We start from the raw sequence: 25,759 nt of genomic DNA on the forward strand, positions 1-25,759 counted from the left end.
TATGCATCTCGAGAGGGTGTGTTTCAGTGCAGACAACACTGCCCGAGCGAGGCTTTTTCCACCTCTGCGTTCGGCAGCAGAAATGAGTGAAGATGCCCGTAGCAGCAATCAATGCTGTACAGGAATCTGATAAACACACAGCGCCTCGGCGCGAGCCCCGGCCCTGGTGACGTACATTAAATAATGAGAGGCCTCATTATTTCCAGGGGGAAATTAAGGGGAACTCTTTGATGGATGACATATTTCAATTTCAGAGTGAATTATTGTACATCTGGAACATAACACAGTCATTTGACTCCTCCGAGTGGTTCTAGGCACCAAAAAAAAAAAAAAAAAAAAAAAGCAAAGGAAAAGGAAAAAAAAAATCAATCATTTCCTTTCACAGGCCAAACTGAGAACCACGGGAGGTCTCATTTTTTTTTCACGTCAGTTCGAAATATTTGCAGCTCCTTTTCTTTTACTTCATTTTCTTTTCATTATTATATCATTACAGTAAGTGCAATGCACATGGTTGCTATAAACAAAACAACACCAAGTAATATAGAGAATACACCATGGATTTTTTATTACCAATATTAAAACATATCTGTAAAATGCATCTCATAAAAGAAATGATAAGTTTGTGGACATCTGACCATAAGATTTGTATATGCTTTTAAATTCCACTGTTCTGGGTAGATGTTCCACTAGATTTTGGAGTGTGCTGGTGGAGATTTGTGGTCATTCAGCTACTGGTTTGGAGCAGGTTTGAGTCTCCCAGTTCAAGTAAAGAGAAAATTGTAATGCTACCACATGTGCCATCCAAAAAAACAAAAAAAAAATAATAATGTAATGGTCATAACTGAATATAAATCATGTAAAAACTATTATTTAATTATATTAATTATTACTATAAAAAATATATATAAGGTAAAAAAAAAAAAAAAAAAAAATTCAGGTATAAAAAAAAAATAAAATAAAAAAAATTCCAGGTCAAAACAAATGAATCAGGTGTAAAAACATAAATGAATAATTTATAAAGTCCCTAAAAAATGGTGTACAAAATAATCATTAAAAAATAAATTATAATTATATGTAAAAAATTGACCGTGAAAAAAAACATTAAATGTTTGCATTTATTACATATTAAATCAGCATGTTTACTCCTTTGTTTATGCCCTCAACTGGAATGCTCACTGTTATGAACATTAATTCTTTCGCTTCACTTGGCAAGAAAGAATTTATGGCTAATACCAATGCAATCAACTGCAATGTGGCTCTGCCGAGGCTTTTACACCTCTCACTATTTCTCCTTCATCCCCCTGTTATCCATTAAGATCCTTTAACAGTCATAAAATTTGTGATCATCGAGATTTAGACTGACTCTCAGAAGAGCTTGATGAATCTGAATCCTGCGTATTTTTGGATTTTTTGTTATTGTTTGTTGGCCTATTTGAGCGTAGCACATCGAGCCCAAATCCTGCGTTCCATCTCCCTGTTGTAAGGACTGACATGCAATTTTTATGGCAGACTCAGGGGAAATTAACATCGTGATGACAATTGACAAGATCAACAGTTCTGAAAGTAAAAGGCAATTTTGCAGCCAGGTGGCATAATTACATGCCATGAGTGATGGTACATGGAGGAGGTCTTTGCCCTATGCTGTGTGCTCGGATATGGAAAACTGTAAATACGCCGGGAAGATGAATGCAAATTGATCGCATGGATTTATATGCATTCCAAAAGAAACAAAAACAACAACAACAACCAAAAAAACCGTGTTCGGCTCAGTTTGACTGTATGTGACACACGGCTCGTCGCTTTTCCCACACCAAGGAAACCCGGCCTCGTTCTTTTTCCTCTTTGTTGGATCTGATGACTTCAAATTGATTTAGGCCGTCAGTTTCATTTCCTGTTCGACCCCGAGGGAAGCATCGTGCTGACTTTTGTTCCTTGTTCAACTTCGTTTCTTATTTCTCGTGGGGACGGCGGTACGGCGCTTTAATTCAAGGAAAGATTTATTTTGCTTGCTCTTAAACGCCAACCACTTTGGGTTGTGCTCAGAGTTAAGAAACTCACATGATCCTAGTGCACGTATCATTATTCCAAACACACTAACCCTAACCCTAACCCTATTGGCTCGAGTACACAATTATATTATCTCAAAAAATTCAAACTAACTATCACTTATTGTTCAAAAATATATTTTCGAAACAATATGCTGCAGAGGTTTCACTCACATTTCACATCCTAAATTTGGTCATATGGTGAAGGGTGCACAAACTTTTGCATACAAGTTTATTTTATATATGTATATTTATACAATTCAGAAATTTTTATTATCTTTTTGCCATCATGTTACATCGTATATGTAAAAAGAAAGTCATGAAGAAAATGTTTTCTCAAGCTAAACGGAAAGTGTTTGATTTTAAAGATCTGAAGATCAAAAAAAAATTTTAATCTGGCAACCACGGAAACACATACCATAATCGCTTCCATAATCCGCTTGAGGATGCGCATAACACGACTCAATACGATTTTCCAACTTTGATTAAAATAGCAATGTTTCAAGGTGAGATTTAATTATTAAAACAAAACTACAGAGAACATGAGGGAAATATGGCGGCCCAGCATGGATGGATGCAGGAAGGAATCTATTTTCACGGCACTAATTTCAATTTAGCCCGAAGCCAATCACCTGTTTCCTTCTCCATCTCCTGGCTAAAAGCTCAGCTGCATTCTTTTTCCTCAGTGGGTCTAATTTTGTCGGCCGTACGAATTATCTTATCAGCTTGCTTCAGACACGTGCTTAATTTGCACGACAACATTATAATTTTTTTACTTTTCCCCCACCTCGAACACAAACACAGCTGCACAAAGCTCGGGAGATGAGATAAGAGTTCCAGACACTGCGCAAACAAATAAGTAAGCAAAGCCAGTCATGACGTTTCTGACACCGATGGCTTCAAATCGAGCCCTAAAAGCCAGGGCTTCAATACGCCATCAACCTGTAATCTAACTATTTACCTTTTCAGAGTGTGTCGAAGCCTTTTCCCAGCGCTCTCCCAACGCATTACTCTCTTCATGAATACATTTTGGGTTTCCCCAAAGCACTTATTATTCCTACGGCATATATTTTGAAGAGCTACTCAGGATTTGACTAATTACTGATCGCTGATACATATTAAAAGGTGTAACTAAGGATCTGTGCATGATTTAAAAGCGAGACGCCAGTTTATAAATCTGTTTTGTAGCTGATGTGTGTCACGGCCCTCTGCGAACAGAAAAGTTGTTCTCTTTTAAAAGGAATTAAGAGATAACTGCATTTAAAAATAACTACAACCCACCAGTGGAATAAAAGAAAGGAACAATTCATTACAATGTGGATTGACATGTTGAGTCTCGGTTACATGACCTGAGATAAAGCATGAGCCTCACGATCATGTCTTCATTAGACTGTTCTCTATTCCTGCTAACATCGACAGGAAAGTGAAGTGCGCTGTTCTCTGTACAGACTGTGTGATAGCTCTTCTCTGGTTTGAGATTGATGATGTCTGGAGTGTCTCTGACATTTTGAAACCCAAAACAATCTGATTAGAGTTATGTTAGTTTTGCTTTGTGCTACAAACATTTGTTTAAAGCCTGTCAACAGTTCAGGCTGGTGGGGGCAATATAATGCTTTGAGGAATGTACAATTGGGAAATGTTTCAATTCCAAAGACTGACCACACCCATTAATTAAAAATAAGAATGATCCCTTTTTTCAGGATGATAATCCTTATTATTAAAACTGCTAGAAACGAGTTCAGTGCACCTCCGTCGCTTCTCTAGTCACCAGATCTGACTGCGAAATAGCACCTTTGGAATGCGGTTGAATGGGAGATGAATGTGCAGCTGACAACTCTGTGATCATATCAGACTTGTTTGATGTAACACATGCACACTTTCTGACAAATCAGATTGGAGCATTAAACCGCACCGTACATCAAATGGCCTCTTCATACCACATCTTATATTTGTAGTATATGTATGCAAATTGTTGTCGTAAGCTTATGTAGATTTCATGTAACCATGTTATTAATTTGAATCACTTCATTCATCACTTCAAGTACTTTTAAAAAGCTGATCTAATAATAGCAAGTGCGACCGACCTATTTTTTTTTTGGGGTTGTTTATTCAGCTGTATATTTACATTATTAAAGAACCTTCGGAAAGTTGCCAGGTCAGGGCTTTTGCAACTGAAGGTCACCTGTAGCCTCATGATGAGTTTCCAAATCCTCAGGATGAGAGATCCAAAAGAGCTGACCTTCGGCCCGTACAAAATCCCTCCGGGTGAAGCGGTGGCAGTCTCACACGGCAGGGGAATTTACTGCTTAATGCCTCCTGACACCGGCAAGAGCAAAATCAACTGCATTACCCAAACGAGGTGTATCAGCGTAATCCACTGCAAATACCATTTGCAGACTAAGCAGGGCCGACCGTGGAGTAGCGCTGATGTCACTCAAAACCTGGAAATGTTTTTTTATTGAGATGAAGTTAGCTTGGACATCAACAGCACACAGGATCATCTCTTCTGCCTTATTGAGATAGAGAGAATATACCAGATTGAATGGGATCTATTGAACCCCCAGTTAAAAGTAACAGAACAGAGTTACTCAGAGTTTTTTTTTTTTAAAGGAAGCAATTTTATTTTTCAACAGAAACTCATCATTGTTATTATTATAATGCACCAAAGCCACTCCGCCTGGACATGTCCCCGAAATCAGTGCTTCTGGATTGAATTGCTTCGGTGTCATTTGCAATCTGCGACCAGAGACCCACGAGAACGCCAGCGGCCATCTTCTTATCATTACAAAGCGACAGGATGGTTGTGCAGCTACTGCTAAGCGTTTTACCACCTGATCTTTTGTTCTTCATCAAACAAGCAGCTTTGAAACCCTCGAGAACAAAACGAGAGCATGGATCTAAAAGATAATGAGTCACGTAGGCTTGTTTTTTGCTTCGGTTTGCTGTGACTATGTATTGTGGTGTAGGAGTTAAAAAGGAATCAGCAAGTGATTAGTAACAGAAAAATACAACTGATAAACGAAAGGGGAATAAAAAAAGATCATCCAAGACAGGAAATAGCATAATATTTTATAATTGTTCCAGGTAATAAAGTTCTGTGAACTGTGGCAAGTAATATTTAGATACGAATGGGAAACATATTGGGAAAAAAAAAATTATATAAACATACAGCAGCTTCAGCTTTGTTGGGATTGTTTGAGTCGATTTGTCTGCCTTGGACTACAACCTTGAGTATGATAGCAAGAGCAGAAGGTTATGTATGTAACCTAAGCAGGGTAGCAGACCTTGGAACCTCTTAGTTTAGTCTTCACAATGTGGCTGTAAACACACCAGATATACAGCATCAGCAGTGGCAGAAAAGCATAAAGCTGTACATTGACTAATACATCCTGTCCTACACTGACTGGATTGGAATTCAACATTTAAAATAAAGAAATAATATGACTATATTTATATGAATTTCTTATATCCAGATTGCATTTTGAAGTGTCATTGGGCCTTCTAATGGTCACTGTGTCGTTCATGACTGCATTAGCATTTATATGGGTACTTGTGTATAATCAAAAGCAATATAGGCCAAGAGTCAGTGTTTTAAACCTAACATTAAACTGCCAGACTAAACACTGAACATTGTGTAATCATCCAGATTACAAGTGTGGATTACCAAAGTGATAATAATCTGAACTACCGAACTGAACAGAATCTGATTTACTGGACCACAACAAACCACTATATTTAGTCTGGTATGTATTGTTTTGGCAGTTTAGACTGTTAAGTCTAATTATTCGTCTGTGTTTAGTCTAGAAGTTTGGACACAGTAATTGACTGGTAGTTTAGCCTGTGTCTGGTTATTAAGACTGTGTTCAATCTTTTAGTTTAGACTGTGTATAGTTCTGTAGTTTAGACGGTGTTTAATCTGGTAATTCAGACTATGTTTAGTCTGGTAGTTCAGTTTTAGTTTAGTCTGGTATTGCAGACTGTGTTTAGTCTGGCAGGTAAAACTATGTTCAGTCTGGTAGTTTAAATTATGTTTTAATTTAGACTGTGTTTAGTCTGGTAGTTCAGATAATGACTAATATGGTAGTTTAGATTGTGTTTAGTCTGGTAGATCAGATTGTGTCTATTCTGGTTGTTTAGATTGTGTTGAGTCTGGTAATTAAGACTTTATTTTGTCTGGTAGTTCAGACTGTGTTTGTTCTGGTACCATCTAATTTATTTTTATCACAACATTATCTGTGTAAAGCTGCTTTTAAAAGCGTTATACAAATAAATATTAATTGAATTGGTAGATTTAAGCCTAATAATGCAGACTGGTTTGGAATCAGTTAGTGGAAACTGGTAATAATGAACTAATTTCCAATGTGTAATATGTATATTTCCCACAAGTACCATCATCATCATCATCATCATCTAATGACTAAAATCTGGAATTACAACAATTGAAACAATTGAAATAGAAGGGACAAGTAAATGCAAAATATAACATGATAGCGTAAAAAAATGCAATCCTTTATTGTCAATGGTGTGCAGTGGGACTGAGTTTTCTTCCTTCTAACCCGGGTTTATATAGCAAAAAAAGCAACTTGAAATAAGCTTGAAATATGAATTAGATAAGGTTCACCTTTTTAAATAAAAGATCCAATTAACTTGATAAAGATGTTAAAAATATTCTCTGGTCTATCAGATGTTTTGCTGAAAAGAACGAAAAAACCGTACATGTTGGGTAACAACCTGAATGTCATACGATTCCTTTTTTCATTGTAGCACTGCAGAGAAAGACACAGCTGCCAGACATCTTTAGTACGGCCTTCAGTTAGAATGTTCTGCATCGTATGAAAAGGAAAATATCTTTCCGAAAAAAACACAAACATTTGGCGGCGGCGCAATATAAACTTTCCTGCGATGAGAAATTGGCTCTGAGGTAGAACGTGACATTTTTTTTATCAGAGCAGCAGGCTGCATATGCATTAAAGATCATAGCGGAGAGCTCAGATGTAGCTGTCAGTCCGCCGCTGTGGGCGCTCAATGTTGGAACAGGACGGCTAATCCGATTGAGGAGATTGCACAGACGCATTCCTCAACATTTCATTTGGACTGAAGATCACGCGGCTCCTGAGCTCAGCAGCGACGGAAAGAAAATTCTCCCATCTCGTGTAGCGTTCGATGTTTTCCAGCAGAACACATGAAAGGTCAGCTTAGTATTACGATCAGACAGCACGCTACGCCTGTTAAACGTTTGCAAGAGGAAGTCTCGAGCAGATGTTGAGTACCGGGTAAGATTAGCTCAAAAAAATGGTTTGATCAGGAATTAATTATACAAAATTTTCACCCAGTGTCTGATGTTTGCTTCTTTCATTTCAGATGGCGGTTTTGAGCAAAAGTGCGTGACGCTAATAGTCATAGATTTCACCTTATTTGGCAACGTTAAAAATTCCTCAATCCACCTCTTGATACCATCATAATGATGCCACGACTATAGAATCCATCAATATTATAGAGAAACTCAATATAGATGCATCACAGACTGGAATCTCATACAGTGAGAATGAATGCCATTACTGAAGGAAGAAACCCAATGTACACAATTCAAGAAGTCTACTTTCACTGCAGCCATCCTCTATAGCACAAGCGTCGATATTAACCTCATAAAATGACAAAAACACATTGCACCATCTGTTTTCTGTGCATGTTTGTGGCTGTTTTTTTGAGTTTTCCAACCATGGAAAACCCAGGGAGTACGGATTTTCTTGGGATTTGAAATGAAGGCAAATTATGTGGTTTTGTGCAAATTCTTCAGGAATAAAAATGCAGAAATATAAATGGTTCTTGAAAGCTCAATAACTGTTTCGAACTGTTATGGTCAACCTTTTTCACGATGCCCAGTTTGTTTTCCAAAAGACCATCTTGAAAATAAAAAAAATGAAACCCACACGACTATATTCAAGCTTATGCAGTTTGCTACAGATGCGGTTTGCAAGCTCCGACTAGTGTGCTCTCTGACCACACATGCCAAAATGGCAACGTTATTGTATGCCTGCGAGATGGCCCCAGTCTTGCCAACTTGAAATTTGATTGGTTAAAGCAACAGCTTCATTGTCATGTATTAAAAGCTAAAGGCATCCACACTGTTAATTTGGAATGCGAATTCCTTTGACCCCAAAATATGTTGGTTGCAATATTTGGATAGAAACTCTAACATAAACATACACCCTTAAAAGCAACAAGAAAAAGCTATGAAACGAAGAGAATAGACTAGACTGGGAATAATTGAATACATATTTATGGAAAAATATATATTAAATCATAAGTCAGAGATTCTTTCATTGGTTTTTACACAAAATCTCTTGATTTACTGAAGTGATTCTCTCACATGGTTTCTCAATGCTTAACTAAAAAAATCACCTCATTCTTATGTTTTATTGCATAGAAAATGACTACAAAATACTGCAGATTTATGGAGTATTGTGAATAAAAAAAAATCCATGCCCTGCAACATCCTGATAGTTTAAAGATTATTTCTCCAGCGGATGTGTGAAGGAAGGATTGAGTTTTTGCTGCAAGCGGTACATCAATGACTGAAATTTTTTTTTTTTTTTTTTTTAACCGAGGGAGAAGCTGATCAATGTGCAAATTTTATAAATGAGAACAAATCTTTTAATGATTCAGTACAGTCAGTGAACTTCAATGATTTGTGTAGAAGAGCAGAACGGTGCAAAAAAAAAAAAGCAAGTATTATACCAGACGAGCCTCGTGAAATATTTTTGGCCTGAATATTGCAGGACCTCCAAGAAACCAATCATCTGAATGTAAAATTATACATTGTATTTAACACATTTTATTTAATTTTTCATTCCAATTTTTTTTTTACGGTTCTAATTTTGTGTTTCACCATTTTGTTTAGTTTTTCTTTTATTGTTTTTTATTTCTTGTTTCCTTTTTTTTCCCCACAATCCATTGTTTTGTCACATGTAGTGCATGTGATTTAATTAATTTTTTTTTTAAATATTCTTATTTTATATTTCATCCATGATTTTTTTTAAATAGTTTTATTTTAATATTTTTTATACAGGTTTTCTTTTTTTTAACTACTTTATTAGGTTTATATTTTTTATATGTTTTTTTTCGATACATTTATTATAATTTTATTATATAAAATTATTGTTTGTGATTTTATTTCTTTCTATTTCTTTTTTTTTATTTTTCATGATGTACTTATTATTAATGCACGTCCAATTTTGCATATTATTATCGCACAGAATTGCATTTGGCATGGATTTAAGATGTGAAGCATCATCGTGATGCAAAGCATTCTGGATCTTCACGTGGTTGAGATATCACTAGTTGCTTTTGTTCAGAGATATAGAATGAATCTGGAAAACGTGTATTCTTTCTAATGATCTAACTATGAACACTGCTGAGGGAATCGCTCTCTTTACTGCCTTGGATTCTGCCTCTCTCTCCATCCTCCATCTTTCTCTTTCTCTCTTAGGCTCCCTGTATCTCTCTCTTTTTCTCCATCTCTCTCACTTTGTATTTCAGTCACATTTCCTCCCGCTTTAATTCTTCCGAGGCCCTTTGAGGCTGCATTGCCTCAATCAATTCCCATCATTTAGATTAATCCTCGGCTTTCTTAATTCACTATAGTCTTGGGATAAAATGGATTTAGGAGCATCATTGCTTCACTGAAATGGTTCATTTCAGCTTTATGACCCATTAATGCCTGGGCAGTGGCGAACGTAGTCAAATGCACGCAGCATGTTCAATTATAAATGAGGGTTTTTTTAAAAAAAAACAAAAAAACACATTGTTCACCAAGCATCTTCTGTTACTTCTGATATCACAGCACTGTTAAGTTCTTAAAAGTTGATTGGTTTGAGGAGTTCAAACGGTAGTTCCAGCCACAAGAAAAAGTAACTACAGTGCAAATGAATTAGCTTGTTTTATGCATTATCGTTTCTATAGTAACAGCTCCAGCATGTTAGAAAATTAACCAAAGGAATGAGTTTACACAGGCTTCAGTGTGAAACCAATCCAATAGCACAATGATTAATGGAATCAATATAGTTCTGATTTAAGGTGGAAACGAAACCAAAGCAAATAGCAACTGATTAAAAATGAATCGATTTAAATTCAGTGTTAAAGCAAACTAGAAATAATAGCAAAGAAGTCATGTGATGCCACAGTGTGGAACCAAACCAATTCCAAAAGAACTAATGGAATCAAATTGATCAGATTTTGCGTAAAACCTGAAAAACTGAACTAAACACCAACAAGCAAACAAAATAAATGAGCTCTGATTCAGTGTAAATCCAAAATAAACAACAGAACCAAAAGCAAAACAAATAGCAAAAGAACTATTAATCGATTTCGCTTAATTTAGTGTTAAACCAAATTCAACCAAAAAGCAGATAAAAAAGAAAGAAATCAGGTAACGTCTGATTTAATGTAAAACAAACTAACAACAAAATAATAATGGAATTAATTTCAATCTTAATTGTTTAATCTTAATTTTTGGGGGAAAATGAAACACAACCAAATACCAACCAAAGCTCTGATCCGGTTTTTAAACCAAAAACCAAATAGCAACCGAATCCATTTCGCTTCAATTTAGTGTGAAACTAAATTAAACCCAATTGCAAACAATCCAAACGAATCAAATTAGCTTTGAACACAATAGCAAAAAATACCCTCAAAAGTATCAACAGAATTTTGATTCATTATGAAACCAGAATGAAACAATTGAAGTGAATTCGAATCTGATTCAGTGTGAATGCACTGGAGGAAAATGCAGTGTTGAATTTTTCCAGTAAACACCCCCTCTTGAAATCATCAGCATTATTTGATTAATTGAACATTTTAGCTTCCCTTGGCTACCGATACACATCGTCCCAGAGTTTCAAATTCCAAATTCGAGAATATTAAATAGCATCCCTGGCGACCGGATTTTCCCACGTCCTCATTTGCATATAGTACTATCGGAATCCCATTATAGCTTTAGCAAATATACCCTTTAAAATATTTCCTCCCTATTATGGAATTTGCAATTAAGCCTGCATCGGCTTGAAGGGGGCGGCTGAGAGCGTGATCGTGATTCGCTCGTGATTTGTTAAATGACTTATCAGACACTGTGCTGTAGATTTTCATTAGCCAGCGAGCGCTGGTGAGTGTTCAACAGGAACAAGGGGAGAGGGGCATTGAACGGAGGGTCGTTACAGTCACACCGAAGCTCTGAGGAATTTCATCGGCGATGAGTTTGGAGCCGGAGATCGAAAGAGCATCAGCGAGCCTCTTGGGTGGCTGCGGATTAACGTGATTGGAGAAATGGATGGCAGGTTAGGGATCTTTTCCTTTACGCTTTCAAATTGCGTCTACATCGAGACATGGTTTAAGTGCAGCAACAATTTTTTGCAATGTTGTCAAAATAAATTAAAATCCAAATCATGAAGTTAGAAAAAATAAAGAGGCAAAAGCAGATATTATTATTGCTTAAAATCCAGAATTTGACTGTACCGGCATTTAATTGTATATATCTTTATATCTAAATTAAGTTATTTAACGTGTGCAACTTTCTTCAACTTAGGTCACATTCAAGGCTTTTTTTTACTTGTCATGTAGCCACACATTTTACATCTTAACATTTTACTCAGCACTTCTCAGCACAAGGCCAAGCACCAGGCAAAGAAATGCAAATGACCTCTGATTCCATTGAAAAAAAACGGTATACTTGGACAAGATGAACAAGCAATTATTGAATGCAAATAATTCATTTCTCTGAAATTCTTTTGTGTACCTTTATTTCATTTCATTAAAAGAAAGATATTTAAGCTGCATTTTTTTCATGAAACTATGCAAAAGATATTCATATGAAAAAAAACTATTAAGGAGACCCAAACCTGTTTCAGCTTCACAGCGCCCTTGTGCACAAGGTCAGCTTCATTAAGATATGGTTTATATAGACATGGGTTGGAGTGGAAAATCTCCTGTTTTAGAGCTCTGACCTCAACCCTATTAAACGCCAATGGGACAAAATTGGAATGCTGGCTGCACCCCAGGCCTCCTCACTTCGCCTACATCGGAACCTCATGTTAATAAGTGGTTGAATAAGCACAAATCTCAACAAGCACACTCCAAAATCTAGTGGAACATCTTCCTAGATGAGTAAAGATTATTATAACAGCAAATGAGGAATAAATGTGGAATGAGATGTTAAAAAAAATCTTATAGTGTGCTGTCCACAAACATTTGGTCCATATTTTGTATTGTATGTATATAAAATGGAAAACATTTTACGGAAATGCAAATTTAATTAGAATTAAATACTAATACAATGAAATACTTTACATATTATAAGTAACTATATAATACTTAAATTATCTGCATACAAAATAAGCGACGTTTTTGGCAATGGTTCATTCCGAAATGAGCAAAAAGGAACAAAAAATGTACATGTAATACCAAATGCTCTCAAATATTTTGAAGTCGCTGGTAATTTTTCTAGCTTTCTTCAATAATCCTTGAAAAAGATGGAAAATGTTAATTAAACAACGTTCGTGCACGACTGTGCAAACATTGGCTATGGCATTACCGAAGCGCCGATACCGCACCATCAAAATTTCATTACTTCATTACAGAGCTTCGGCTTCGAGAGAAATTTGTACTCAAGTTGGTGAAAAGGTCTTCGTGTCTAATATATGCCTTGTAAGCTGGTTCTAGCGATGTGTAATTATCGAGGAGAATTGCAAACTGACTTGATATCTCTTTTTTTTCTCCCCACCAACTTGTTTGTATTGCCAATAAAATGCGTGAGGCGATTTTTCCTCACGCTGCTTGCCTCGTTCATTAGCAATTAAACATGCATCAGCAGGTCATTAGAGAGAGAGCTGCTCGTACCAGGGGCTCGGGGATCGCATCGAAGCTCCACATCATCAACTTCCTCCGCGCTAACGTGTCAGATTGGAGTCTAATGGATCAGTAAATGTGCAATTTTCTTGCATCTAGTGGTCCTGGGAGTGTGCAGGAGTTAGGGCTTGGCCAGTGTGCATTTTTATTATTATTTTTTATATATATTTTTAGGATTAAAGACCAGATTGAACGATTTGGCCGGTGCACTTCATCCTGTTTATAGACCGACTCTTAATGAAAAATAAAATCCAACCGAAAATCCTATTATTATTCATTCTTTATCACCGCATCATCTGTGTGAAGCTGCTTCGAGACAATATTCATTGTCTATACAAATAAACACGAATCGAATTGAATCATTCGGATATAAGCATGTATTATAAATCCCTGACCTGTAATTGTGCAAAAAACTGAGATTTATTTCTTTATTTTTAATCTCTTTGCACAATCTAGTGAAGAAAGTGATATGGCAGCGCTTTAGCAATTTACCCCCATGTTCATACCAGGTAGTGTTTAGTTTGTCTCGTGATTATGCAGTGATCTATTCCTGTTCTACTTCTACAGCCTACCACACCCTTTTTTTTAAATATCCACATCATTTTAGTGTAAAAATAGAGTTCGATTTAGCATAGCGTTGTACTATCTAATTTAGCAAATTAGCAAAACAAGCTAATTGTACAAGCACCTTCCCCATAGGCACCACAAAATCTCCCAAGCTACTCCCTTCCAAGCTTTATATCAAGTGCTGATACACTTATGTTTGATGAAAGGTCTTATGCTATCATCAAATATAAGTGATGTTTTACTTCCATTTTTATTAATTATATAGGGATCAAATTTGCAGGTAGGAACTAAATATCCAAGGGGGAAGTAAAAAGAAGTCGAACCACACACTCAATAAGTGTATGGACATATTTGGAGCAGTTGTTTGGATTAATTGCTTTTTTTTTTTTTTTGCATTTGTAATACAATAAAACAAAAATCGCTCTTTATGTTTTTCAAAACAGATCAGCTTTTCATGCTAATACTGCCGTCGTAGCTCGTTAATTACACTAGCTGTTCTGAGTATCTGCTGTAACTCCTACATATTGAGTCCAATGTTTCTTGTCTCTTCGTTACTGCTTCATTAAAATGAATTGACTGGAAAAAACTGAACAATAATAATGATAATAATAACAAGTACAACAACAACGTACAGCTTTGCACCACATTTGTAGAAAAAAATCCATTTTCATTTCAGGTCTGAAGGAAAGGACGATCCAACGTTTTTGTCGAATCTCAGCAACGTTTTGAGCTTTTCCTGAATAATCACCTTGCCGTTTTTCTATTACGTTTGTACAAATGGTGCGCTATATCAGTATAAAATTCTAAATTTGATCGGATGATCAATAATCATGGAAAAGATACAAGAAAATGTGTTATTACTTCGCCAAAAAATCCGAGCTCAAGCCACACCACGCCTTACGATATTATTCCATTTTTTACTACTTAGAGCATATTTTTCCATTTCCCCTTTCATTGATGGGAATTCCAGCTCCTGATATATTCATCAGCATTTAATTCTTTATCCAGTCCAAATCCGTTGTTCCTACGCTGGAATATTCCTCCGTTTCTTGTTTTTCCTTTATATTTCTTTTCTTCTCTCAGCATCAGAGAAGTGAGGCTTGCTTAGGGTTTTGGAGTTGCTCTCCAATCCAGTCCATTTTTCATAAATTCCGAGGAGCATGGAGCGGTCGATACTTGGCTGTGCACAGACTCGACAGCTGGACAGCGCTGGAGTTATACTGTAGAGCTAGACGCATCAGATGGAGGCGTGGGCAGATGGAAGCACACATACACACACATAAACACGGCATTGTTCCCGAGTGCAGGCTCAGAGGAACGAAACAACACCACAACAACAGCGACACCACCAACAAATGCCCTCAAATCAGTGCTAGCATGGCGCTTCAGTGTTGCAAGTACACCGTTACCATGCCTAATTAACAGCCTTGACATTTATCGATGCCCTGACCCACAAACCCAGAGCAGCTCTTTTGAGTTAGAGCTTCAGAGAGCGATGGAGGGTCAAAGGCGTCCGACTTAACGATCCACATCAAGGCGTTTAGCGGATAAATGTTGAGTCTTTTGATGTTTGACAACGAGAAAAGCGCGGCTGTGTTATTCGCTCGGCTACATCTCTCCTAACGGCGTGTTTTACAGCGCGTATATTCAATTTAACGCCGCTTCTGTTTCTCGCACCCGAGGCCAAAAAGCGCAGATCCGTTGTGACACAGATTTCACGTCTTATCCCGCCATGGCCCTGTAGCACTTTGAAATGAATACCCCAGCCTCCCACATGCATCCATCTGCCACGTAGCTGTAGAAACCTGTGGCCTGGACGCGCGCCATAAATAGGAAACAAACTCACTTGGTAGCGCTTGCTACAGTAGGAAGCCCATATTAGGAGATCATTCGATTTCAAATGCATATCATCATATCATCGTGTCAATATAAAGTGACCTTCCATCCTCAATAAATAAGAACGAATGAAACAGTCGTGATTCTGATTGGTCAAAAGTTTTTCATTTCCTCTTACAGCAATTTCAATTGGATGATTGTTTCTATAGTAACAGCTCAAAATCACAGATGCCTAATCCACAGATTATAAATGTCATCATGTAATAAAGAAAAATGTTCATATACATAATCCTTTTATAGCTGCTATAATATAGGCGACAATATAAGCGGTATGTAGACGTTCCACAACATTAAAACTAAAAAAACATTCACCCGACTTTCCAGCCGTATCATATATTCTTCCAAAAGTTTTTAGCACAAAGTCAAAGACACACAATTGTATCAGACGTCTTTGGAAGCCGTAGCATTATATTTTCCCTTCACTTGAACTAGGAGTCCTAAAATTGTTCCAGCATGATAATGTGCACAAAGTCAGCTCCATGAAGATATGCTTTATATGGGTTGGAGTGAAAGATCTTCTGCTATAGAGCTCTGACCTCCTCAATCCTATTGAACACATTTGAGATTATTGGAACGCTGACTGCACCCCAGTGCAGCCTAATCATCTCACCTACATCACTACCTGACTTTACTAACACCCTTGAAGCTAAAATAAATATCCACAAGCACATTCCAAAATCTAGTGGAACATCATCCCAGAAGAGTGGAGGTTATTCTAACAGCAAATAAAGACGAAATGTGGAATAAGATGTTCAACACATACAGTAGGAATCTTATGGTCAGGTGTCCACAAACTGTTGTTCATATAGTGATTATAATTGAAAGGTCAACACTGAGTGCATCGAGTAACAATGAAAGAATTTTTATTGAAATAATTACCCCGTGTTGAAAATTGTGCTTTTTCAAAGTGATCTACAATTAAGTGTTTATGTAATGTTTTTAATGTGTTGTTAATATTTAATAAGCGTACCCTTGCATCATAATTATGTCCGAGTCATTATTAATGATATGGCTGTGCAATATATAACATGCTGTTGCAGGGAATACTTGCACTTTTGTATCACAGCTTTCTGAAATGTCATTAGAGCTTATAGAATTTTTACGCTGAATTTTAACGGGCATACGAAGACTTATAAGCACAGTTATAATAAGGGATAAACAGTATGTATTGGCTTCATAGTAGTATCTTTTTATGACAAGTACTTATGCATTCATCAGCATTATAAACATTGCTTTAATGGAAATTGATTAATGGAATAATTATCGATTATAATATTAATTAATAATTAATAGGCTCATTTCAGTGTGTATTGTGTGGGATTTCTAATTCTTTATAACACAATAGAAATATAGATTGCATTATAATCATAAACAGATTAATTATATATATATATATAATAATACATTTTTAATATAATTTATATATAATTTTTTTTTCAATATAATCAATATAGTAGACCCCAATGTGACCTACACTGACATTGCTACTTGTTTATATCATATTTTTGTTAAAATATAATAATTGATAGCTCCATGACTTCACTGTTGAGTTTAAACTGAAGAACCATGATGATGGATCTGAACTGTAATAATGTAAACATTCTGCCACAATAGTTCAAGACTACAATTGCCATGAACAGTTTTGCTCTCAAGTGTCCATCAATGAACAGTTCATAACCTCAACAACGATGGGACTGTAATGAACAGACATTCAATGTCACTCCGATGAGGACGTGTTCCCTTACGAGTATGGTTTCTGTCAAGGTTTCCTACTCAAACCATCTAATGGAGTGTTTCCTTGCCACTGTTAACACGGACTTGCAAATTAGAGTTAAATGTGTAGGGACTAATATAGGATGATCATCGATTTTATCTATGTTGTAAACCTGCTTTCTTGTCTATTGTTATAAATGCTATAAAAATACTATTATTAAATTATGATCACTAAATGCCATTAGAAACGCATTCTATGAAGGCCATATGAGTGATGACATAACATGTTTTAATGCATTTCTAAGATCTGATACATGTCTAAAAGGATTTATTAAAAAATCATCACAAATTGCAGCATTGTTTATAATCCATTCATAAATCTGTACAAAGATTCGCATTATAAGCGATGCTTAAAAGACGTTATATCACCATTACTGCATATCTTGTTATAATATGCACAAACACAATTTAGATTATATGCATCATGTTTAACGATAATGATCGCATAATAATTTGCACAAAATAAATGTATGAAGTGCATTGTAATTAATGATATAGGCATGCTTATAATTCATTATGAATGCATTATAATATCATGTGAACATATACATCTTGATTTTCATTATGTGTTATCAGGTTTCTTTGGTATTGAGGTTATAATGTGTTGCAAATACACTACTTATAATGCAAAAAAAATTCATGATGCATCATAATGTTTGCTGTAAAATTTTATGATGAGTTGAGAAATGCGTCGATTTTGCCCTATGAATGGATTATAAGCACTGAAAAACACCTTTAATTGGTAAAGCGTTCGAATTGTGTGTTCATATCATATTACGATGCATTACGGCTACTTTATGGGATCATATGAGCGTTCAGTAGAATTTCAATGTAAAAATGGATTTTGCGGAAATGCACTCAGTGATGACAATTCGCATGTTTCTAATGGTTTTAAAATTAATAATCGATGTTAGAGACGCTTTTTTATTTCTACCCAGGTTATTATTAGTAATAAAGGATTGTACAGTTTAACACATTGCTTCATACAGTGCACAAAGAATAGTGTTGATTATCAATGATCAAGGAATGGCTTGTTAGAGGTTTAGCAGGCATTATTATTATAATGGGTTATGGGAAAAAAATGGGGGGGGGGAAGCTGCTAGTAAAGAATTATTAGGTGTATAGCAGTTTTAATGGTTTGTAAATATAATAGGCTTCATAGAAAGTGTTTCTGGCTACTGCTTAAGAAAATTGATTATTCACAGATCCTGAAACACATCTCGGTGAGAAAAACAGAGATGCAGCAAAAACCCATTAACCCCGACTTTAGGGAATAGTATTCTGACTCGGAGAAAAAAAAAAAATCAGAACCAAATTGGAATTCCAGTATTAATTGATTGGAATAAATGGAGACGGCGCTGCCAGCTGTCCCGTAGTGTTTTGTTTGCGATTACAAACGGCTGTTGTTGTGAACCCGGCCACTGAACTAATAGAACTGAGCTGCACTTGAGCATCGCTCCGGTCTCCGGGGGCACGACGAAGAGAGCGACGGAATTGAGCTCCTGCAGCTCATTCGGAGATGACCACACAGCTGGAGGACCCAGATGTGCAGATTTAATAGCTAATTACTGTCTCCTCGCAGACCCTGAGAGACTCGAGCGGAAAGGTCGTGCCGAGAAAGGGGTTGGGGGGAGGTGAGAGGGTCGGCGGGCGTCTTTTTTCTACCGCGTTATTTATTGCGTGCGAAATGATACTTTGTGGAGCCAAACTAATAATGCAATTCTTCAAAACAAGAGCAACAACAACAACCACCACTATTCAGGTCTGTAATATTTCTGGCAACTTCTTGTGATTGTTTTTATTTTTTTTCAAATTTTATTTGGTATATGCGAAAGAATGTTTGAACCGTAGTAAAACAAAAGAAAACAATTTTACTAATGGTACAATGAAAAGCCTGACTTGAAATAAATAATGCAAGCAATTATCCAACCAATATGGTGACCTAAGTTAATAAAATATAATAAAATCATTCTTCTTGATTGCTGCAATCCTCAAAATGAGCCAAACTGTGATAAAATATCATCATGAAGCTAATCCATAGACATTAAGCTGACATTTATGACAGTGTTATGAGCTGATTTCTAGGAAAAAAAAAAAAAAAACGCACAAAAAAGTGTCATAATGAAAAGTGTCTTCAATGGTAAAATGCTTTTTTTTTTCTAGTCAACATCGTGACAACGTTTATTGATATACTCGTAAATAATGCATGGATAAATTCAAAGAAACAAAACCTGGTCATAATTTCGATAGTAAATGATATTTCTTTTAAAAAAAGATGCCTTCAAACCCAGATAACGACGCAACCGGAAGCAATGAATCTTCCTGATCTGATGCATTCCGAACCAACGCTTTTTCCAAAACTATTACCTGGTCAGTTTAGTGAAAAGTAATAAATAAAAGCTGTATGTGAAGAAAGTTGCCTCCAGAAGCAAAATGATAATGGACAATTATCATCAGTCTTCCTTTCCACGAGCTGTGCAGCTAAAATGCCAGACTGTGCTAATTCATACTGGGTTTCACAGTGGAATGCATTTCATTATTATTATTATTATTAATGTTATTTTTTGTTTGCAATCCATTAATGTACTGTACGCACGCAGTAAGCACATCTTCCATCACCAACCTGCCTATTTTTTTCTTCCTTTTTTTTCCCTTTACAAATAAGCCCTGGGAATTTTGGCAGGTATAATTTTCTCTCTGTTTGCAGACCACTTAACCTGAACAGCTGAATGTGAAAGTCAAATTAATGAACGAGCTTGAAAAAGGTGCCAATTAATGTCAGGTATCAAGAAAGAAAAAAAAAAGATGCCATCTTGTGGTAAGCAACCAAGAAGTCAGACAAGCATAACTAACGTGAAACTCACTCATACTCGTTCAATCAAACCCTTACTAACCATCTTTTTTTTTTATCCAATTCTAAATAATCGTCTAGGTATTTCTCGGCACTTTCTGTGATTTTTGTGCACAACAATGTAAACAATTATCTGCATACATACTCCAGTTTATGATTCTCAAGATGGTTTCCTACGAGCGCAGTAGTAATACAACAGGGGAAACTAGTACATCATAAATTGTTTTTGCATTTTACTCTGGATACAAAAGAAGGCGATATCACTGATAAGAGTATAAATTACAGCATTTACAGTTCATCTTTGAAATATATACTGTACAGCATATTTAATTTTTGATTTTTTTTTTATACAAAGGATTAATACCTTTCAAAAAACCATCATGTATGGCAAGGGTTAGACACTGGAACGCTATTCTTGCTGTAGCTCGTACTGTTGTTGGCCACGTCGCAGTCTCTGTAGCTGAGGCCTCCATTAGGGGTGTAAATAGGCTGAATTCGATAGTCCCCTTTAAGGAGCTGTTGGTTGTTCAAAGAAACTATCTGAAAGCTAGTCTCGGTCATTTCCAGGATGGAGTTATCCTTTTTTGTGCCTGCCTCGCAGTAATCATCTTTCCTCCTCCCTCGGTTATATTTCCATTTGGATGAGGATGACTGTCCCTTCTTGTGCATGTGCCAGCAAAATATGCTAAGCAGCAGCACCAGGACGACAAGCACGGCCCCTCCGATCAAGCCGGCCAGCAGCAGAGACGAGCCGAAGTCCTGTTGGCTCGCCTGCTCTGCCTTCTCGTCCAAGTCGTAGGAGGCCGGCTTGGTCATGACCTCCGAGCAAATCGTATCTTCTCCTGTGTGATAATTGTTGAAAGCATCCAGAGGATCAACGCAAATTCGATAGACGGATTTGGGATCCAGGCTGGACAGGTGTATTCTCTGTTGCTCACCTTCAACCATAGTCTCCTGCATGGGGTCGCCGATCAGACTGGGGCCCATCTTGACCCAGGTCACTTTGTATGCCGTGACAGTGAAGCTAGAAATCCAGTTCACCTGGATGCACGTGCTATTAAGGACAATAAAGGAAACACGAAGCGATTCCTGCACCGGATCTTCAGGGGCATCTGTCCTCAGTTCGTTATCTCCATGATTGGTTGGCAAGATAGGTTGGGTGGGTGCAGAGCTGGGAGTAGGGACATAATTTGGGGTTGTAGAGTCTGTTTGAGTGGCTGACTCAGCAGTAGGCAAAGAGGAGTGTGTGGGCTGTTGTGTCGATCGTGGCACTATGGCCGTACTGCTGGGGCACTGGATCATCTCCAAGTTTAGCTCTCTGATTACCATACCACGCACAATCTCAGGCTTCTGGCACATGAAGCCGCGGACGTTGAGCGTCGACGGCAAGGACTTTAGCCACAATATGACCCATTTAATGTTGCAGTCACAGAGCCAAAGATTGTTTCGAACAGTGAGCTGTCTCAGGCTAAGGAGGCCATCAAAGACCCCCTGTGTGAGAGACTGCAGCTGGTTGTTAGAAATATCCAGTCTCTCGAGGTGGTGCAGGCCTCGGAAGGCAGTCAAAGGGATCTCATTCATCAGATTATCCTGCAAGTTGAGCTTGACCAAGCACTGGGTAGGCAGGTTAAGAGGAGGGACCATCAGGGAATTTCGTGCCATGGACAGGGTTTTAAGGTTAACCAATCCTTGGAATGCTCCTGGGGCTAGGCCTTCATCTGTTAGGAGGTTTCCATCGAGAAGGAGGCGCTCAAGCCCTGTTACATTTTCAAAAGCATCGTCACTGATGAAAGCTATCCGGTTTTCATCGAGACGCAGCTCCTTGATCTCTTCAGGGAGTCCGATAGGCACGCTGCTCAAATGGTTCTTGGTTAAGAAGAGGATTTTGAGGCTGATGGCTTCCCTGAATGCCCCTTCCTCCACACCCACTGTAGAGATAGAGTTGTCATCCAGGAAGAGTTCTTCAAGGCGCAACAGCTGGCCCAGAGCCGCACGTGACACTGTCTGAATGTTATTCTCCTGCAGATGGAGCACCCGTGTGTTTTTAGGCAGGTTGACCGGGAACTCGTCCAACTGGTTGCCGTAGAGATACACCGTCTCTACTGAAGCAACGTTGTGCAGCTCTGCTGGAAATCCAGCGTTGTTGATTTGGTTGTTGTGAAGGTAGAGGGTTTTGTAGCCCTCACCTATCCCCAGAGGCACTGATGTTAGGCTCCTTTCGTTGCAGTACACAAAGGTCCTGTCACAGCGGCACTCATCCGGGCACGTCGTGGCCCAGGAGAACTGCATGTGAAGGCCAAGTAGGATCGGTATCCATGGTCTTATAAAGATCATCACATCTTTATTCCATATTCGTACCTGTATCTCCATTTTTGGTGGGGAGAAAACAAATAGAATAGAGGGGCTGCAAGTATAAAGCAATAAAAAAAGGAATAAAATCCACCAGGTTGAAATGTTTAAGAGCTCTCGGAGCTATGCTGAAGAAAAGTTGGTAATCCTTGTGTAATTGGCTGTCCTAAGCCCCCCCAACACAAGACCAATGGTCTCATTAGCCTGCGTGCCTCCCTTGCTTGCCTCCATCCATGCTTGGGTTGAGACTGATAGCCAAGCTCATCACATTTTCACTCGGAGGCCAGGGAGGGCCGATTTAAGTGCGTGGACCAAAACAGCACGTTTGGCAGCTTTATCAGCGACGAGCTCCTCTCTGGTCACAGCCGGCTGCTCTCTGAATGACACAGCCTCGCTCGCATGGGGCATTTGGGTCCATTTCCCTGCATTAACACAAAATAGATAAGTGTCCTCTTCAGAGACATGCAACATTATGTTAGTGATTTATTAGCTTGCTGAGGTGTAGAATCGGAGAATCGAGCAGTACATTTGGAACGATTTCTTAGTATAAAATACAAACTTACAATACAGTAAGTGTTATTTTATTTCAAAGAATGTCGTTATAAAAGGACCAAATGAAAACATAAAGCCAGTGGAGGTTTACAAGGACCCTATGACTCTCCATAAAACAGAAAAAAAAAGGAAATGAAATGAGCTTTTTGCATAGCAAGACATCATTAGACCCTGGAAATAGGGAGCAGACGCCCGCTGACACGTCGTGTTTTAGGACTTTTTAAAGGGCACAGAGGTGGTTAATCTGTCAAATGCTACAATGACAGACAGGTCTGTGTTGAGATGCCTGGGCAGTAAGCTCAGTCTCTTATTGGTAACGATTCCCGGCCTCAAAGGACAGTAAGAACGCTTCCTTTAAATCAATGTGTTGGCCGTCCTGTTAAAAAGGCTGGAAGCACAGATGTACCTCTGTTTCAGCACAAGCACAGCTTTACTGTCAATAAACACTGGCAGCTATTTAAATCATTACACGGGCTACATCCTTCAAGTAACCGAGCAAAGAGAAAAGAGCGGATTTGACAGAAACTGGGTAGGCCGATTCCTAAAAAGGTAAAAAAAAAAAAAAAAAAAAAGATATATTGTATTGTTTACTGATTCATTCTAAAGTAATGATCATGTAATATCATTTAACTGAATTCCAACATAATTGAGTGCTTTTCTTCTTCATATATATATATATATATATATATAAATTTACTCCAGACTCATTTTGATCAATCAAGCTCATTGCCTGGAGTCCATGTTCTGTCTTTACACATTTCTATCAATCATCGTTTAATTTTTTTAATCTTATACCCACTAAAAGTGTGCATTACTGAAGGTATACGCACAAATGCTCACTACACAATAAATATTGCACATCCAATTACAAAAGCATGCTATGCAACAAAATGCATGCGTAGTGCACAATACATACACAATGCAACATTGACTGGATTTTATATATATATATATATATATATATATATATATATATATATATATATATATATATATTTTGCAGACCTATATTTACACAAGTCTTATAAAAAGAATTTTTATTAGATTTATTTGATAAATTCAGGCTCTCTAACAGAGACACCCAACAGCCTATGAGAGGAGGTAGAGCCCTGCTTTTGAGCGCATGGGGCCAAAATATCGGGTATCTGATCAAATAAAGCAAATAAACCGAGATTATAGAGTTGTGGGGTGGATAGCAGAGCTCTCAGACCATTACAGAACATGCAACGCGACTGGGTGCAAATTGGCAAGATTGCTGGCTTAAAGCCTCACCAAGAGGCTCAAAGAAAATAGACTAGAATAAAATATATTGGACTAAAAACCAAACTCCGTTTTTAACCCTTGCGCTTCGAAATGAGTGCAAAAATTAGGGGGAAAATCCAATAATTCGATTTAAAAATATTTTCTATTGCACATAAATGGGCATTTTATTTTTTTTTACCTGCATTTAAAACCTGTCCTATAGCTCCAGGGTGTTTTCTCCAGAAACAAGGATCCCGCAGACGGAACAAAACACACGCACACAACTAAGACGCACGCGTACACACAAAGCGGGTTTCATCCAAGACGTCCGAGTCCAAGGAAAATGTTTAAGATCAGGCTTTGGGGAAGATTTCCTCGTGCATTTCGTTTCCGGGACTTTTCAGATCTCGTTGTGCAACTCCGGGAACGACACGAGCGGATTTCGTTAGGTCTGGTGTTAAGTCTTTAGTCGTGGCGCGTGCGGCGTGCGGTGTGCGCGCTCCAGCGATCGCGCATCGTCGGAAATCGTGCATCGTTCAGGTTTATCCACGGTCTGGATGTCAGGAGGTGGGGAAAAGTCATCAGTGGGGTGATGCTGCTCTCCGGGATGGGGGGAAACTCCTTTGGTGAAAAAGGTTTGCAGCGGCTGCAATAGTGCTCTCCGTTCCTGCGCGCGCGCGCGTCTGACAGCGCGCGTTACTCTGGCTGAGTGTGAGCGCGTGTGTGTGTGTGTGTGTGAGTGTGTCCTGCTGCTCCTGCTTCAATCATACGGCTCGGCTCTTTTGCATTCGACTCCTCCGAACGTGCCTGTCGGGCGAATTCGGTTCTCCAGGAATCGGAGTGCAGGAACAATGATGTGAACCCAAGAGCCCAAAGCACGGGTAACCATTAAAAGTGACACATCTAAAAAGGTTAGAAGGGTTTGTGTATGAAGGACATAGTGAAGGGACAAAAATTGCAGCGTGTCACACATTAAAACCCTGCACTTTACTTAGATTTATCTAAATGACGCGTAAACATTTGCGATGCCGCTCTGTGAACACTAGTGGCGCTGTTGAGCAGCTTTGGATTGCACGAATATTAATAATAATAATAATAATAATAATAATAATAATAATAATAATAATAATAATAATAATAATAATAATAATAATCACTTTAGTTCCATTTAAACAATAAAGTGCATTCATTATATAAAAAGGAAGTATAATCTAACAGCAATTCTAAAGAATACGAATTATTAAATAAAATATTTAAGATATAATTTGTTCAAACAGGGATGTCTTACTAAAAAAATTAATCAAACAAACAACAAAACAAGTAGAACTTGAGACCAAGTGTAATTTCCCATTTCTATGCCCAAACAGGAGGGAACCTTTTGAAGAAAACTATTTCAAACTATTTGCCCTTCGTGTCACCTTGATAATCAATTTTTGAATCGATCAATTCTAATCTGCTGGTCATGATAAACATCCTAGAACAATCCAGCTACTGCTTGTTTTCGAGATATATAACGTTATTGTAGGTCGGCCGTGATGATGATAGCAAAGAAAGTCAGTATTATGTTTCAGGTTGGCCATGATGG

The 25,759-nt window shown here is 37.7% G+C and overlaps 1 protein-coding gene across 1 annotated transcript; it reads right to left on the minus strand.

Moving 5' to 3' along the window:
• Nucleotides 1–20,244: 20,244 nt before the first annotated feature.
• On the minus strand, nt 20,245–24,929 carry si:dkey-87k14.1 (leucine-rich repeat transmembrane protein FLRT2). The gene is made up of 2 exons (XM_046856207.1): nt 24,374–24,929; nt 20,245–22,802 (listed from the first exon to the last, which is right to left on the minus strand). Exon 2 carries the CDS (start codon nt 22,399–22,401, stop codon nt 20,410–20,412), a length of 1,992 nt encoding a protein of 663 aa, XP_046712163.1. The 5' UTR covers nt 22,402–22,802; nt 24,374–24,929; the 3' UTR covers nt 20,245–20,409.
• Between the last annotated feature and the right edge of the window lie 830 nt (nt 24,930–25,759).

This window comes from Silurus meridionalis, chromosome 8, assembly GCF_014805685.1.
Source record: "Silurus meridionalis isolate SWU-2019-XX chromosome 8, ASM1480568v1, whole genome shotgun sequence".
In the NCBI taxonomy this organism is placed as follows: Eukaryota; Metazoa; Chordata; class Actinopteri; order Siluriformes; family Siluridae; genus Silurus; species Silurus meridionalis.